The 18,164-nt window shown below is 34.5% G+C and overlaps 1 protein-coding gene across 1 annotated transcript in view; it reads left to right on the top strand.

The window, feature by feature from the left end:
* Positions 1-1,964: 1,964 nt before the first annotated feature.
* CCDC141 (coiled-coil domain containing 141) overlaps positions 1,965-18,164 on the top strand; it is a 97,766-nt gene continuing 81,566 nt past the window's right edge. The window contains exons 1-2 of the mRNA XM_010569294.1: positions 1,965-2,066; positions 3,666-3,788. Of these exons, the coding sequence (XP_010567596.1) occupies positions 1,965-2,066; positions 3,666-3,788 (225 nt within the window). The remainder of the gene's footprint in view (positions 2,067-3,665; positions 3,789-18,164) is intronic.

The raw sequence follows: 18,164 nt of genomic DNA on the forward strand, positions 1-18,164 counted from the left end.
TTGCTTATGGTCAAATTCTTGAGTGTGGTGTTTTTCCATGATTTCCAGCTGTCAGCACTATGAAAAATGATTCCTCATTTAACCTGAGTGAAAAACAGCTCTTATGTCTGGCTACCCTAGTGAGATGATGGATTGGCGCAACTTGTGCCATGAAAAAGTACACTTAAAATGTGCTTCTGAGAGAATAAAAACTCAAGGACACACTTTGACTTAGCACCAATATTGGTTTTTAACTCCTTTTATAAGACTAACAAGAGGTCAGGCTGTTTTTTTCCAATCAGTTTTTCCAGGAGTCAAGTCCTGCCTGCAGGGTGAAAAATCCAGTGTCACTTGTCTTCTGGAATGTTTTTTGGACATCTTGACTATTTAGCAAGTTTTGTACAATGGATCTATCTTCTATTCAAATTAAAACAGGGCGCTCTGTTTCAGTTTTGAGATTTTCTTCAGGACTTCTACACTTCAGTTTTTGTGCGGCCATTAAATTTCAAATGTTTTTTGCCATACCTATTACACGAATACCCACATGAGTCTCATGCATATCTAGATAACGTTTCAGTGTTGGGGCTCTGTGGGCCTCTCACAGGTGTTACAAGGAGTTTCAGAAAACTATATGACATCTGTTCCCTTGTTGGCTGCTTGAGGGTTCATGGTTCTGATTTGGCACAAGGGATGGAAAAATTGTTTTGATTTGCCAAGCCAATCTAGATCAATACAAACCACTACAATGCACTTCTGGATACCCCATTTGAAACTCATAGTTTGAAGATGGGGATCAGATTAAGTTTATAATCTGCCAACAATTGGAGGGGGAGGGAAATGAACAAACAAACAAAAAATACCAGACCTTGACACATCCATTCAAATTCCCTGTAACTAATCTAAGTTTCTTCCAGTCCAAAGTATTTTAGAATTTTCTTCCAGATCTTGGTTTCATTGTAGGTGCGTCTGTTCTAGTTTGCAAGTAGCAAAACCAGTTTATATAAAAATGTATGTAAATGTTATATGTTCTTAAACAAATCAAGCAAGCAGATGCTTAGAGGAGAGTTATGCATGTAGTTTCTTGGGTGGAATTGTGTTTCCAGAGTGGCCTGCAAACCTAAACACCAGTGTCACTTTCTCAGCTGTTGAGTGGAAGGAAACCCAGCAGCTGCTGTCTCCTACTGTAGGCTACTTGTGGCACGCTCTGGACTTCTGGCAATAGAATTAATATGCCAAACCAATACTGTGATTTAAACGTGTCTATTAATTTCTCTGCACTGAATAAAAAACTTAAGTGGAATTTAAACAATTATTAGAGAGGTCTTCCTTATGCTCATTTAGAACAAAATGAAGACTATAGAAACAATTTATGATTAAACTGAAAAGCAGGTAAATTATCTTAATCGTAGGCAAGAATAAAACACTCCTTAAGAATTCACACAAAGCACTTGGTTTCCTTCTCTGGTTGTTAAGGTCACTATACTTTTAAATATACTTTTAAATATTTTTGGACCCAACCGTAGAATTATGTTGAGCAAATATATTCAGTAACTAGTAAATGAGAAAATATTTTACTTGTAGAATGTGAAAATGTAGATTGTATAGTTGCATGTTTTGAAACCTCAAAACACTGGGTTTTTACAGACTCAACAATAAATTTTTTTCTAGCTGTTTTAATTTGAGAATCTCTTTTCCTTCGGATGTTCGTGGAAGAAGCCCTTCACACTTCAGATGGTGACAAAAAAGAACAAGCAGCTTAATGCTACCAAACTAGGGGTGTGTCAAACCTCTCTCAAGAATGATAAACTCAAAGGAGTTGTCTATTTTTAACCTCCTGTTCTTTCCTTTTGGCAGACTAATCAGTGTTAGCTGAGCTGTTTCACTGAATGAATCCAAGCAACTCTGTTGTTTTCTGAAATGAACAGTGAACCTTGCAAGAGCGTTTCAAGTCTGCTTTAATGTATGAAGTCCCATTTTGAAACACCATGTCAAATGAAGCCAGTTCTGAGCAGAAGCTTTCTACAACAACAGTCAGTTCTGTTGCTGTTCAAGCTGGGGATGCCAGTATTGTTATAGCTGTACTTAAGGTAAGGCAGCAACTGCTAGCATGTGTGTGGTTGGCTTTCTGCTACTCAGTGATTACTACTTCTTTTAAATGTTCTGTGCAAATGACTAGTTAGCGTAAATTGATAAGGCAAGGTCATTCAATCAGTTAGTATTTAATAGAGCTTCCTTGGAAGTTAACACTTGTGTCTGTTCAGAATTTCCATTTGTGGTTTCTTTCTTTTTTTAAAATAGAATAAATAGTCTGGCCAAAATATGTACGCTTTTAGAGGCAAGGAATTCCTCTTACTCTTTTTAAAAAGAGATAAATGCAGAGTGCCATGAAAATGTGTTAATTAGCCTGATGTTACCTTTAATCGTGGTTGAGACTCCTCAAGAGTTATTTTTAAACTATACTCAGCAATAATTTTACATAATAAGTAGTCTACCAACTCCATAAATGCAGATCATGTGTATTTTTTTGAAGTATTTGCTGGGGGAAAAAAAAGCCTAAACCTGATAATGAGTGGTTATTTTTGAAAGCGCTAAATTCATATTCCCGTGTGTTTTAGCAGAAGCCCTTATGTGTATATAGTTGCGCTTATAAGCACCTAAAGGCCTTGCACAAAATTTGGCATGGGGAGTAAAGCTGGATGCCTGGATACTGAATCCCAGCTGGAATTTATTGGCAGTTTGAGTCTTTGTTCTCCAGGCAATTTGGAATACGTGCTAGCCTCAGCCACTAGACTTTGTAATGCAGAATAAGGTGATAGTGAGTTGGGCTGTCACCGAATTAGGGTGATTATTCAGGATGGGTTTACCTCAGCTGTGCCGTGTGAAGGTTCTCTCCTATCAGTTCTCACCCTTCCTGGGAGACTCTGTCTGCCACCACAGGGGAGTAATCTTGTTGCAAGGAGACTTAAGTTTAGGGCGAAGACATTTATTTTTCCCCTGCATGCTGTGGGAACCACACTAGCCTCCAGTGACATCGCTGCTTCGCTCCTTATCACCATCCTCGCCAAGTCACACTTCTCAGGCTGTAGCAGTTCCGCAACACAGCGAGGAAGGAATTAACTATGCATTGCTGTCAAGTTTCCTTTCTTTGTGTATCCTCCAGGAGACAATGGGAGATTGCTGTTTGGGCTCTTATTCCAAAGGCTACTAAGTGTCCCTGCTGCTAGTTGTGCAATCTCTCCCTGTATATATTCAGTATACAGGTGTGTTGGATCTGCGTGATAGAAATAAGATTTGGGGTTATGGTCTTTGCATCTGCTGGAATATATTTGTACCTTCTGCCCACGCCACCACCCACCAAGTTTCCTTAACTATTTATGCGATCTTCAGCTGAAAGGGGAGATGAGTTGGAGAAACCTTTTCGGCCCACTGTGATAATCTTACTCTTCACAGGCAAAACCAAAATCACAGTAGCTATTGGATAAGACTAGAGTATTGGATTTTGATACTTGTTTCAAATGAAGTTTCTCTTGTATCCTCTGTGTCTTCATTCTGCAATTGAGTACATGTTTATGGGTCCCTGTGCTCCCATGACCATGGGAAGTATATGTGACCTGAGAGTCTGTGTGAGTAAATAAATGAAGGAAAGCTTGTGTCTTCTGAAGGCTGTAATTGTTTACTTATTACAGTGCGGAAAATGGGTGAAGCTTCAGCTGGCTGAATCAACACCGAATTTATTAGAAATTGGCAGCAATCAAGATGAGACTAAAAAACTACTGCAGGATCACGAATTCCTCCTAGCTAAACTTAAGGTAAGATGTGATAGGACCACACAAAAATGCATCTAGTCATTCTAGTTCAGGTACAACAGTTGACATAGCTGCCTGGGCCTCCTGTTGCGATGTGGTTGCTAGATTGAACTGCCCATAGAAAAAAATACGTTTGGCCTTTGTCAGTGTAACAGATCAAAGTTAGGCCTCTGCGCTGGAAAAATACACTCAGTGTTAATTAGTATTTTCTGACAACAGCAACAAAGATGCACTGTTTTTTCCACTTCATACATTACTGTCATGTCAAGTGAAAAATTCCTATAGCCCTCCGTAACTTCTAGATATAACAGAATGTCAATTTTTTTTATTTTATTCTCCAGTCTTATGAAAAGTTTGATTACTTTAGAACAGCTGTAAACACAAGCAAGCTCTTCATAAGTGTGAAGTAGATATTCCAGGCATGTTTTTATTGAATATTAATCGATCTAAGTTACAGTAAGAACGATATTGTAACATTAAATATTCTTGTCTTGAGCTAGGAAGATTTTAGCTAAGTAACAGACCTAAAATCAGATTTTAGCATTCTTGAGAGCAGGTTATAACAACAGGGGGATTTGGACACAGAGTCACATGCTTGCTTGAAAAAGCTGAATTATTTTAAATGTGGATGTTTAACACTGAGAAGAGTCTAAAGGCACCTAAGAAGAAATTTTGTTTTCATGTTTTGATAGGGCAGATTGACTTTATATCTGTAGACAAATAAATTCCTCTAAAATTTTGGAGCTGTGCACAGCAACTTATTTTTATAGATTCCAACTATTTTATTTTTTTGAGGTTACATACAATTCAGATCTGAAAGAACAAACATGATCTGGATAGGATCAAGTGCATTTGATTTAATACTAGAGAGTATGTGCTTCCCCAGTGATTATAAATCTCAAATGTATGTGATCTAATTGAATACAGTATATAGAGAATTTAATCTAATATGGTGCATAATGTGGATTTTGAATAATATGAAGACTAGCATTACAAAAAAAACCCCAAGCCATCCCAAACCAAAAAAACCCACCCAAAACCCAGAGGGTGGTTCTGCTATCTTTACTTATGCAAGTGCCTCATCTTTATTGCCATCAGTGCTACACTCAGACGTTCTTGGAACAAGCTGCTGTATCCTGTTTGAACAATTCAGAATTAGCTGAGTTCTTACATGGGGACAACAGGAAGAAGCTGAGTTTTGTCTCCTAATTGTCAAAAAATGAATTTTAAAGAGTGGAAAAAGAAAACATAATAATTCCAATCTTTAAAAGAAAAACAAAAGTTCAAATAACATTTTACTATCAAGTCAAATCTTAAAGTGTTATGTATTTATATTAAACATTGTTTGCTATTGGGAGGAAAATAATATATTGTTCTAAGAGAGAGCTTGTAGGTGTTACTGAAAACTTGTGAGGACATGAACAAGCACAGTAAAACAATGAAGTCCTCTCCATAGACTCCAACTGAAATCATTATATTAAAGAAAACAGGGGGGGGGGGGGGGGAAGTGTGATAAATGAAATCTCTAGATGCATCCCCAAGCTTCTATTCCATTTTTGGTTTAAAATCTTTAAACTAAAATTAAGTTTGGGATATGTTTCTTTTCATTAAAAGGCTACTTAAACAGTGAAAAAGTTAAATAATCCAAAAGGATTTCATGCTTTTTGATGCTCATTCAAACATTTGCCTTTCTATTCCTATTAGTCTAGACGCATGGAACCTTAAGTTTGGTTTTTGTTTAGCAGAGTTTACCTTGTTTTCTGCTCACAATAAATAGTAAAATAATAAAATAATCACAAATATTTTAGTTAATATTGATGAAAATGCTAAAATTTTTCACTCCTATTTGTGAGGCCTTGTGACTGATTGCTTGAACCTAGGTGACTGATCCTTATTTGGATCCCCAAAGCTTAATAGATTATATCAGATCAGAAAATTTATTATGCATAAACTCTCAAAGAATGCTTGTCATCCAAATATATCAGGAACAAATACTCATTATTTCATGTTTTATACCTGCAGTCCTTGCAAAATTCAGCATTGATTAATGAACATTCTATAATAGGATTAAGTTCAAAATGACTATTTTTTCCTCAATAATTTAAGAGCTGCAAGTTCATTATAATTTGTACTGACTGTGCGTTTTTCAGACATGACATTTTCTGTCTTATAGTAAGCTGTTAACACTTGCCAGTAATTATTCAGTCTGAAGCAACTAAATCCACTCATCGAAAGTTTTTACAAGAATGATTCTCAGACTTTGAAGCAATTTTTTCCACTTAGCATTTGTTAATGAATTATGCATTAGTTACGTGAAGATGGATAAAGAGGTAGTAACGTTTCAGTCTTCCACATTTATGGACACAAAGATTTAGTTACTTATGAGAGGATAAAAAAGAATTTAGAAATATGGGCAGGAGAGGGGTTGAAAAGATGACACAAAATTGCAGTTGTTAGATGGTCCTTGTTTTGATAGTATCCAGTATATGCAATTCTATTTGATCTTTTACTCTCAGTGAGCAACATAATTTTGAAAATTTTAACAATGATTAATTATACAAATATATGAACACTCTCCCAGCTGTGGTTTTATCCAGTGCAGTTTTTAATTCTTCCATATCAGCTACAAGTTATTCTTTTCAGTGACTGTCTTGTTACAACTGACTCTATCAATGATAGTCTATGGCAGCTTATAATGTATTTATTTCTGCTATTAATTAGATCTTGGCATTTTGAATGCATTATAAATAGTCTAAGAAAAGGTACAGATGAAACTAAGGTCCTGTGGACAAGTAAAACTTGTTCCAGTTATGTGGCAACATTGTGATATTTTATCTCAGGTTTACGTATCTTTTTAAAACACTTATATGCAACTGTATTAATGCAAATTAGGCATATAGCAAATCAGAAGTATGTTGTTAGAACAGCATAGATATGAAAATGATGGCTTCCATAAAATAAATTATGAATATCCATCAAAAAAAGATCTTTTAGTTCAAAATAGGGTATTTATTACATTTAATATTTGTCGATCATGATCTGAATTGCTTCAGTGATTAAACTTGTATGAATCTGAAGAGTTGCCAAATACCATATTAACCCCATTTGTTTTTTATCAGTCTGTAACTTTACAAAGTAAGAAGATTAGAAAGTTATATTATAGCAAGAGGAAAAAAAAAGTTGTGGTTTTTTTTTTTTTTCTACTGTGCTTCTTTAAAAAGAAGTGAGGATGGAATCATTATGTTTTTTAATTTTAAAGCTAGAAATGGCTTACAAGTAGAAAACAGTATAATTAAGAATTTCCCCACTTGGATCCCCAGGAAATAGATACAATTTTGTATATTGTGAAATTTTATTGTTGTATTAAAAAAGTGCAAAATAAATCATGTTTCCTGACAGATACCAGTACTGGATATGCATATGCTTAACTTTCCTGATTAGTTCAATCCAATTCAAAGTTAAGCATTTGTGCAGGACGGGCACAAATTCCTGAACCAGCAACGATTTGAATGTGAAACTAATCCTGCTTAAGGGAAGAATTAGATGATTAATACTAAATACAACTTTGGAATCAGTGCTGAAGAACCTATGGACTTTTAGAACATAATTTATGGAATAGTTGACCGTGCTGGTATTACGCCATGTTATTTTGCAAACTTATTCTGGGTTTTGATCGTATTTTTTATTTTTAGCTTCATTATTCTTATCCCAGTATAGGTATTGTAAGTTATAATGAAAATATTCAGGCCAAATTCTTTCATCGACTTCATACATTGAGGAGTCACAGGTGTAAGTAAGGACAAAATTTGGCACAGTGACCAGTGATCAGATTATAGTACTTCTGATGCTAGAGGAAAAGGCATGTAATCCAGCTCACTACTCCAGGGAATTGTTTTTGACTCAGCAATGTTAACAGGAGTTAAAAAACCCTAAACAACCAGTATGACACTCAACAAGGCAAATAGTACTTTAAAGGATAATAGGAACAGACTTGTTGAATGAGAAAGCAGTAATTTTTAGAACATTTCTTTACTGCTTTTAATGTTGAGAATTACTGTGATAAAAACTGGTGTGTGTACTTCAGGGCATTAGGAAAAAACATCTGAAATAGCTTTCCTTTGATAGAATGTACTCTATCTTACTCATTACTGATTTAAATTTGTTCCATTGAATTTGGGCATTGGGAACATCCTACTATTTTAATAAAAAGCAATGCTCTTGAAATTTCACTTATATGCATAATATTAATGTCCTTTATAGAGAAAATTATTCTATTTGTTTTTTGTTGAATTGTCATACTGACTGCTAGTAGCCTGGAAGATTAATGAAACCTGTTTTGCAACAGTAATTTAAGAGGTAAACTGTAGTTCAGATTCTTAATTTTGTTCAATGATGCCTAATTGATGAGGAAATTTTGTATGTGCTTGTCATTTGTTCTAGGCAAACTTACAGATTTGTTTTGCTTTGGTCATAGATTTGGTGTCTGTGTTAAAGAATTACATATTCTTTTATAATTGATGAATTTATTTGACAGGTCTAGATGCTGCCAACACCTACAATGTATTCATTATTGCCGGTTCCATGAACTGAAATAAAATGTTTCTTTTGAACAGGGTTAAGAATTAAACATAAATATTTTCAGGTTTGGAATCACAGCCCTTTCTCTTTGTGATTTGACCTTTCAGTAGTCTCAACTAATATGTTCTGATTCTAAGCAGTTAACATTCTGTTTTGCTAAATTAGACCATATCAGCAGTAACAGTTTTGTTGAAAACATTAACTTCTGTGATTTCACGCAAGTGTCCTTCCCAACATTTGCCTCATCCTTGTTTACATGACCTTCAACAGGTTTATATGTTGTGGAAATGTAAATATATGTATATGTATGTCGATATCTCATTCTTTACAATTTCAAAAAAACGTGAGAAGAATCAAAACCAGAAAAATTTGAGAGACAAAGCTTCCAGGAGGTAAAATTATATTGATTGCATTGTGCATACACCTTTCTTTGCCTTTTTTCTGTTCTCTGTAATTCAGCTGTTTCCAGCAGAAGCCCATGTTGTCTTAGTGTTTGAATCTCCCAATGTTAATGCTTTCTGGATCATTCTAAAAAAAAAAAAAAGACTGTGTGTGCATGTGTGTTGCCATGCTTTTGGCTATGACAATGTTAAAATCCCCACTAAGACAAACAGCAGAATTCTTGGTTTGCTTCCAAAGCTCTGGTTTTTATCATAAAAGAGACTGTGGCAGAACCACTACAAAACATAAATAAATCTAGCCTATAAGCGTAAGTTTAAACCCAACACTGTTATTAATTTGGCTCATGAACCTGAAGATTGCTCCAAATTATTTTATTTACTTCAATTCACAGAGCATAATTGCAAAATAGTAATTTATATGCTAATATCAAAGAAAAAGAGATTAGAAAATTATATTCTTCAAAAAGCGATAAAATAATATGCTCATTTTTTACATTTGATATCTTCTAAATAAGTCTTGCAGTTATTTCAAGTAAAAATATTTTTGTAATGCTTATTTTTCAGTGAATTTGTTATGGAAGAAATTATTTGTTAATATCTTCTGAATTATTTGCATTTAATTATTGGTGTCCAATAGTACAATTAGCAGCAAAGTTCAGCTCCATTTTCATCATAAAGCAGAGCTGATTTTTGCAAGTGATTTGAAAAAAAAGAAAGAAGGGAAAAGGTAAGATTTAATAAATATTTTTTTCAATGTTAGTTCAACTCACTCACCAGTTTCAATATTTGCATAAAAAAAATTCCCACTAAAATAGTATTTGTCTCAAAATAGTTTTATGTCTACTTTCTGGGCTTCAAGTTAATAACTATTTGTGTTGTGTAATTTTAGTACTACCTATAAACAAAGATTAATTTTAGCAGCATCTCAGTGAGGAGGAAAATTTACACCTCTAAAAATTCCAAGTTACAATATTCACTGTAAGAATCTGAAGCTGGACCTTTGGACTATGTAAAATATGAGCTAAAGTGTGAAATTTGGCCCAAAATAATTATGAAAAGAAATATAGGGACGGAAGAAGGAAAGAAACCACTGAGCAGGATCTGGGTTTAAAGATAAACTCGGTATAATTCCATAATCATGAAAGAAATGTGTGATCCAGCCAGCTGCGCGTGTAAGTCTGCTCAAACAGTTTGACAAGCCCTACCTGTTTTTCAGACAATGACAATGACGGAGAGAAACAGATGGAAAAAAGAACAAAAGGCAGAAAGTTTTCCAAAGTTCTCTCCTTCCTGAGCAATCTGATACCCAGTTCTGATGAGAATATTGCTTATTGGGAGCAATCTGATCATGAACTTCAACATGAAATGGTGAACCTGAAATGAACCTGATCATGAATGGAAGAGGGTCAGGAGGAAGCAGATGAACTTCAGTAGTATAATAACAGAAATATTATAAAGTTCAACAGTCCAGATTTAAGGTCATGAAGTTAAAGTGAATATTAAGTATTTCTGTTGCAGCCTTAATTTAACTACTTGATTGTGGAACAGCTGTTAACCACCATGGCTGTGGAAACAGTCTCGGATCTGATACTTGCAACTATTTTGAAGAGAATTAGAAAGTATGAGTGGAAATTTAGGATTCTGGTCATCTATACTGAAAAAAGCCAACATCAAACTGAAAGTAGGTGCCTAGTAGGGATATCAAAGGGAAGAGTATCATCCTATTTCTTAGAGTGGACTAAGAAAATGTTTTTTTTTTAGATTAGCAGAAAGACTGAGGTTCTTATAAACGTATTGAATGGGTAAACTTGACAGGAGAGCAACAGCTTAAGTTGAAAGCCGCTCCTGGCATAGGAATATATATATAGCACATGGAGATCATTGAAAGGCGTAGGCTGGAAAAGGTTTCTCGTTGTCAGAGCAATGTCCCCAAATAGATTTTTCAATGGGAAAAAAAGGGGCAAAAATCCTAGGTGATTTTGATTGGCAATAAGAAAAATTTGTGAAAAGGACTGTCTGAAATTATTGTTTCTAAGACCCAGGTGCCTTAACTTGATGACCCAGGTATTGTATAATCTTAACAGAGGATGAAAATTCATGAATCTTTGTTTTATTGAAGTTCTTCACTTGTGAGATCTTGATTGTACTATAGTTAATAATTTAAATCTCTGTTGTTCATGTTGACATAAACTACTGAAGATTGTGAATTTTAGTTATGAATTAGATTGATTCAGGAGCGGCCATCTGCTTAAGAGGAAATATTGGATAGTATTTCAGAGGGAAAAGCATATTTTATGATGGCTGGATTCAGGGTGAAAAAGGTAAAAACTTTACTGACATGCAATTTTCATTTTTTTGAGATGCAACTCTGCAAAGAAGTTCAGAAAGAGTGAAATCAATTCTACTTATGAAATTGGCTGTACCTAAAATATTTGCATCTTTCATTTTTTAAAATAATTTGAGAATTTTTTTAACATGAACAGGCATACACTCTTTTTGTAATGCGACTGGTAGAATTAAATTTTGCAGATGTCTGCCGCTCATGAAAATTAAGAGTGAAAGTGCAGAATTAGACCTATTTTTAATTTATATATTTTCATCTAATACTCTTTGTTTCAGTTCTGTGATATGCTAATTATAATTCTGTGTTATGCTATATTTGCATTCCTAGTTTTAGCTCGGCCTGGAGTATAAAATTATAGTAACTTTGTATCAAAATACAGTGGCTCCAGTGTTCTTTAGTACTGCAGTAACTAAACAAATATGTAAGCAGTGTACTAAATTGTATATATACTTAATCATGGCTGCATTTCTTACTGTGGTAAAAAATATGAAGACTGCAAACACAAGCACTCAGACCCAAAGAAAGGGCAATTTTAATTCCATGCTCCCTCAGTCCGCAGGGTCTTCCAGCCTCTGAAGACCCTTGCTGCAGATTGTGGGTGCTAGAGCTCCTCAGAAAAACTTGTACCTTGTAATAATGTGTTCTTCCTTCCTCTTATTTTTAGAACTTAACAATTTTTATGTTTTAGTTGAAAATTTCCAGAAAAATCCAGTATGGCACAGATCCCGTTACGTGAAGTTTCATTCTACTTTGGCAAATTCATAAGCAACAAAGTCTTACAATGAAAGAGAATCATAATTTTAAGCATTGCAGTCTGCATTAGGATTCCATGAACTAATGCTAAAATACCATGACTTTGAATTTTTCCTTCAAGTATACACACCAACACCACCAGAATGGTTGTATAGAGATGTGTTTTATTGTAACATTATTGTGCTTGTAAGTCAGCTTTTCTCTAAACCCTGTCCTCATAAATCTCATCTTTTCCTTTAGTTTTGTCCTGACGTTAGCAACTCCATGTGGCTTTTTGGGTTGCAACATACTGTGTGCTACCCCCTCTAGTTCTCTAGGAAGTTTATGTACTATCTGTATCTAGTCCTTATTTTCCTCAGGAGTTTGCCAGTCTCTGACAGTACTTCAAGCTCCCTGATTGCTAGGTAAATGTGTATTCTAGAAGGCCAAATTTTGTTTCCCTCCAGAGAGGGAGGGATGCTCAGTGTACAACGATCAGGAAAGGCAAAAGATCATTTTCCCTTTTCTTCCCATACTCTTTTAACGGAACATAAAGTACCCAGATAATGGGCTGTGAACAAATGAATACAAAAGCTGTGCTACCTATCACAGCTTACATAAAAAGGTGTTTCTAGACCTTCAGCTATTCACATTCTGTCTGCTACAATATCAGACCCAAATGTACCCTGAAAATGAGTGGGGGGAGAGTTGTGTGGCTGCACAACTGCTGCATTACCAGACAGAGAGCACGCATGCCACAGGCGTGGGATTCTATCCCTGTTAGTTTCCTCTCAGTAAATCCTAACCAGAATGTTGCTCCCCTTTAAGCTACTAATGTGTTTTTTTTGGTGTAGTGTTGTGGAAGTGGAAAGGAAAAATAGCATCTCGCCTAGAAATTGAAGTTAGCCTGTGATTTTTAAGACAATGCTTTTCTGACATGGCTTTACTGAGACCAACAGAAGTTGCATGTTTGTACAAACTCCTTTTTGACTATGTTCGGCATTTGTTATAGTGTCAAGCTTCGTGTCAGCTCCTCAGAGCCCAAAGAGAAATGTACCATTCTATTTTTTTGTATTCACAGGGAATTGAAGTTCATAAAAAGAAACAAATGACATACGATGTGCAAAGTAATCTAGACATGTTCATTTCACACAGTTGTTAATTTGAGAAATAACAGCACCACATACTCAGAGCTGGATGCATTTCTGTTCTTTCCCCCATCCAAACTTGAAAAATAAACCAAACACAGAGCCAGACTTTTCCAGGAAACACTATCCTTCCAAATATGTTTCTGCTCCATTGAAACAATAAATACATTTTTAAAATGTATTTCTTGAGAAATCATGCCAAAAGAGAAAACTGAAACATCTAATTCCAAAAATGATTGAAATAAAGTTAAGGCTTTACTGGAAAGATCCATTAAGTTAATTAAAATAAAAAAAACCACCCATCAAAATTCAGGTTTCTGTGAAATATTTTGCTTTCCATGAGTCATCATTTTTTGATGGAAATACACTTTTTTCCTCTTACTAAGTTTGCTTCTAGGACAAGGGACACAAGTTGGAAAAAAGGAAATTCCAATTAGATATTAGGGAAAAAAAGTTTGACCGCAAAGGTGGTTAAATTCTGGAACAGGTTGCCTAGAGAAGTTCTGGAATTTCCATTGTTGGAGATGTTCAAGACTTCATGGGATAAGTCCTTGAGTAACTTGAGCAAGGGGTTGGGCAGATGACCTGCAGAGTCCCCTCCAACCTAAATTATTCTATGATTCTGTGTTGATAAAAAGACCATATTTCAAAGATGAAAAGTATAAAAATAGTAATATCAATCTACTCCATTGAAAAACAAACTAATCCCATATGTGGTATATGGAAACTAAAATAGTTGAGGATAAATATTTGAAAAGTTCACAGTAACTAATGGCTTTGACGGTTGTGGAAAGCATCATTTCAAACTCATGGCAATAAAATCTTGATAACACTCTAAAGACCACCTTATGTATTTGAACTCTTCCTCAAAAAAGTAAAGCTTCCTGTAAAATAGTTCTCTTTTTTTTTTTTTTTTTACTAGTCTGTCTTCTCAAAATGGAACTGTGTTCTGTTGCTGGGGTAACACACAAAATGACAACTGTTTTGATACTGTATTAGGTTTTTGTAGTATTACAAGAGCTATTATTTTTAAAAAAATAAAGTACACAGCTGTTTTAAATGTGTGAACCATTTTCAACAGACATTAGAGAAAAAATTAATATTAAGTCTATATTTCAAAATTTCCATGAATCAGTTATAAAAACTACAAATTTATAATACATGAACAATTTTCTAATTATTTTTTGTAACTGTATGCACACTGTTTTTGCATTTCATTAAATATGGCAGTTTGCTTTAACTTTCAATTTTTCTTTGGTTGGGTTTGAATTCATCACACAGTTATCAAATGAAAAAAAAATTGCGTGAAGCATGACTGATAGTTTTCTAAAGTAATCCCAGTTTTCTCTGTGTCTTAGGGATTATGTGACTCACAGCTAATCAATTACTGGAGAATATAGCATACTGCTCAGGTACAAATGTGAATTAACAAACTGTTCAGAAAAAAAGGCTTCTAAAAGATGGAAATCTACTTCTGGGCCCTATACCAAATTTACAGTGTCCATACTGAGTAGTTAGGAAAGATTTAACAACTGAAATGTCTTTTTTTATATGTCAAAGCTGATGTAATATTAGGATAAGCGCATGTCTAATTTTATTTCAAAATATAAAATAGCTCTTTAAAAAGTCAGATTTTGCCAAGAAATTCCAAATGGAGCTACCTCAGATGCCACCTGTTTTTCCACAGTGTATTCAGGACAGCTGTGAAAGTGGTATGATAATTTGGGGGAAATTAACCTACTAGTGGCAAGCAATCTGTGTGTGAAGCTCTGAAAATATTTTACCTTTTTTTTTTTTAACATGTCATTATTAAGTCATGACAGTTATTTCTTTTCACAGATTAATATTAAGATGTTGAATTAGGAAAGAGACTATCACTATCACATAGTCATTAATTCCTGTTATACTGTCTATATTAGTTACACAGCTGGTCCAGAATGTTAAGAAAATCTCATGCTGGATAATTAACGAATGCCACTACTTTCATAGAGTTGTTGTGCATGCAACTATTTTATGCCTCAGCAAGAAAGAAACACAATAATGGCTTCTCTTGGTGCTTTACTTATCCAGTAGTATTAAAATGGCTGTTTTATAAGTAGCATTTATTTTTTTAGACGTATTGATAGTGTTGAACAACTGCGCTCTCAACACATTCTCTGCCCTTTCATGCCAATGCTACCGACAGATGAAATAAGATCAAACATTTGTTACTGCATTCAAAATTCTCTGGAAGAAAATACAAGTATTTCTTGCTACACAGGAAATGATGCCTCTCTATATACCTTAAATTATGGACAGAGGCTGTGAATTAATTGTTTCTGTTATGTTAATTTTATTAAACAGAGGCTGTCAATATCTTATCTTGGAGATGTGGTATTTTAGTGGTAAGTGGACGGATACTCAAAAAGATAAAAATGTTTTACAAAGTCTCCCTTTAGTTGTTTCATGAACTAGCTTCTCACTATGTTTTTTCCTGATGGTTCAAACATCCAACATGACTGTGAAAGTGACTGAATTGCTGTTACCTGAGCGTGAAAAAACGCTGAGGACCAAATTCAGTTTAGAGCCATAGCTATTCCTGATGAAGTAAATTCAGATCCTTGGGTCTTCAGCAGTGTGATGGGAGAAGTCTGTAGGACATTGCCTTTCCCAGGGCATGTGGGAATCTTCTGAATTTCCTCAGCAGGGTCTACCAGCATGGGTCTTCTAAGGCCCAGACACAGTTAAAGTTATCTTTAGTTCTTTTTCCTTTAAAATAGCCTGTCAAAGGGCAGCATAAATTCTATCTACCTACTGCTGGGGGTTTGCTGGGTTTTGGGGGGTTGGGTGTTTTGTTTTGGTTTGTTTTTTTTAAGTTCTGGTTGTGGTCTAACATAAAATGAATCCTGTGTTTCCTTGAACCAACTTCAGTAAATTTTCAGTGAAACTTTTGATAAAATTAATAAAAATAAGAAATTAAGCAGACGACAAGCTGGTTAAATGCTTCAAGGTATGTTAGCTTGCTCTAGCCTTTTTCAAAGTCAGAGGGGAGACCAAAAGAGCTAAAGCAGCATTGATTTCCTTGCACCCTCAGGATGAATGCTTATGCTTTGGAGTGCAAATAGACTTGTCAAATATTAGGATATAGAGGTAGGAGAGTGGATTTGCATATGCTAGTAAACTTTGTTATTTGGCCGTGTTCTGCAAAATAAAAATACTACATGTAAGTCTGAAAAAAACTTGTAAGGACCATGGAGCTATACATGTAAACAGTGACTTTCAGTTAACTAATGACCAAATTCCACATCAGATTTCTGTAAATGGTTGCAATAATTATGATGGGAAGTTTTTTTTTTTAAAGTAATTTTTATTCATCAGTTTAATTAGCTAGCATAAACAATGTTGAATTGAAAGTACTTGAAGACACAGCACCCCATAATGGTTGCTTAGTTTGAGAGATTCACTGACTATCCTCCTAATAAATGCCTCCAAGCATTTGTTAGAAAAATGATTATTTGTGCAGAGTCTGCTACAAGCAGTTTATATTTATAAAAGAGATGCCCAGGAGCAGCCTTGCATGAGCCACCCAAATGACTCTGCCATTATTTTTTTAGCACTGTTTCTGAGTTGCCAATGCAAGAACGTAGTGATTTATTCTGCCTGTTCATCCAGTACTTGGTACTTTTTTGAAGCTATTGAAAGTCAGACCTAGTGTGAAGTTTTGCCATCTCAAGAAAAGCAGAAATGATCAATGTGTTTTCATTGGCCAGGAAGGGCAAAATGCAGCTTACTGCGCACATTTTTTATTATACAGGAAAACTTTATTGGTTTGAGAGAAACTGCTGGATATTTTTAAAGAGCTGTTTAAGTTAAACTCTACATAAAAATATGAGTGAATTGAACCTAACGTTAGTAGGTTTATTGAAAGACAAGTTTTTCATATAGCAAAAAAGATACCAAGCCCTATAATGACTATGTAAAATTATAGAGTAACAGAAATATACTTTAAAAATGCATTGTTGTGTTTTTTTTTTTTACCACAGCTTTACTTGCTTTGACAGGTTTTAAGGATTTCTTAAATGTGGTGTACAAAGGTTAAAACAAGGCGGTTCCTTGGCCCCAGAGCCAAAAAAGTGGTTGGTTTGTTTGTTTGTTTTCTTCTTCTACAAATAATATATACTGCCTGAAAAACATCTCATGAGCTGTGGAATGAGCATGGATTTAGTAAGAACTGTAGTATAACTTTATTTCCTGCACCATATTTTGGGGGGCTATTTTAGCTAAATTGAATTTTAGAAATTAAAGTTTATGAATTAAAATTCAAATTGCACTGAAAGCATAAATAAGGAAATCCAATTACAATTAAATAGAGCAGGATTAGGTCAAATAAATATATTAATAATTCTATTATTAATTTTTTTAATAGATAGTTAATTAGATAATTAATAGATAATTAATAGATAATTAATAGATAATTAATAAATAATTATCTATTATATCTGTATATGCTACAGTTATACAACTTTAACTATGCTAGTAACTTTAGATATTCTTGTATATTTGCCTGTAACTGATTGTGAGCAATAAACAATTTTGTAAGCTCAGGACAATGCCAAAAGTCTAATTGGATTCAGTACTTAATCTGTACACAAGTGAATGAAGTGGGACCGTGAAGCTATTCAACCAGAAATGATAAGGTAAAGGAGCAATTAATAGGTGTCTGAAGAAGTTACAGTATTGTGTATAGTAATAAAAAACTTCTGGATACTTTGCTGCATATGGGTAATATAGTAATTGGGTTATTAGAAATCTATGTTGTTTCTGTTTTGAATGTTATATTCTGAGTTCTGACAGCAGGTCTATCTTATGCTTACACCTTGTGTAGACATCTGTGAATTAACTTAAAATCAGCTAGCTCAGACATAGGTAGGAGCATAGCAGCAGTAATATGAGCCATGATTACCTGCCGCTTCCACTAAAATCATCCGGCAAACTGTAGCTGTATACCCTTAGAAACCTTTCTAGGAATCATTCTATACTGTCCTGGTCTCAGCTGGGATAGAGTTAATTTTCTTTCTAGTAGCTGGTATAGTGTTATGTCTTGATTCAGTATGAGAAGAATGTCAATAACACATGGATGTTTTCAGTTGTTGCTAAGTAGTGTTTAGACTAAGTCAAGGATTTTTCAGCTTCTGAT

Source organism: Haliaeetus leucocephalus, unplaced genomic scaffold (assembly GCF_000737465.1).
Source record: "Haliaeetus leucocephalus isolate CR32 unplaced genomic scaffold, Haliaeetus_leucocephalus-4.0 Scaffold1, whole genome shotgun sequence".
Taxonomy (NCBI): domain Eukaryota; kingdom Metazoa; phylum Chordata; class Aves; order Accipitriformes; family Accipitridae; genus Haliaeetus; species Haliaeetus leucocephalus.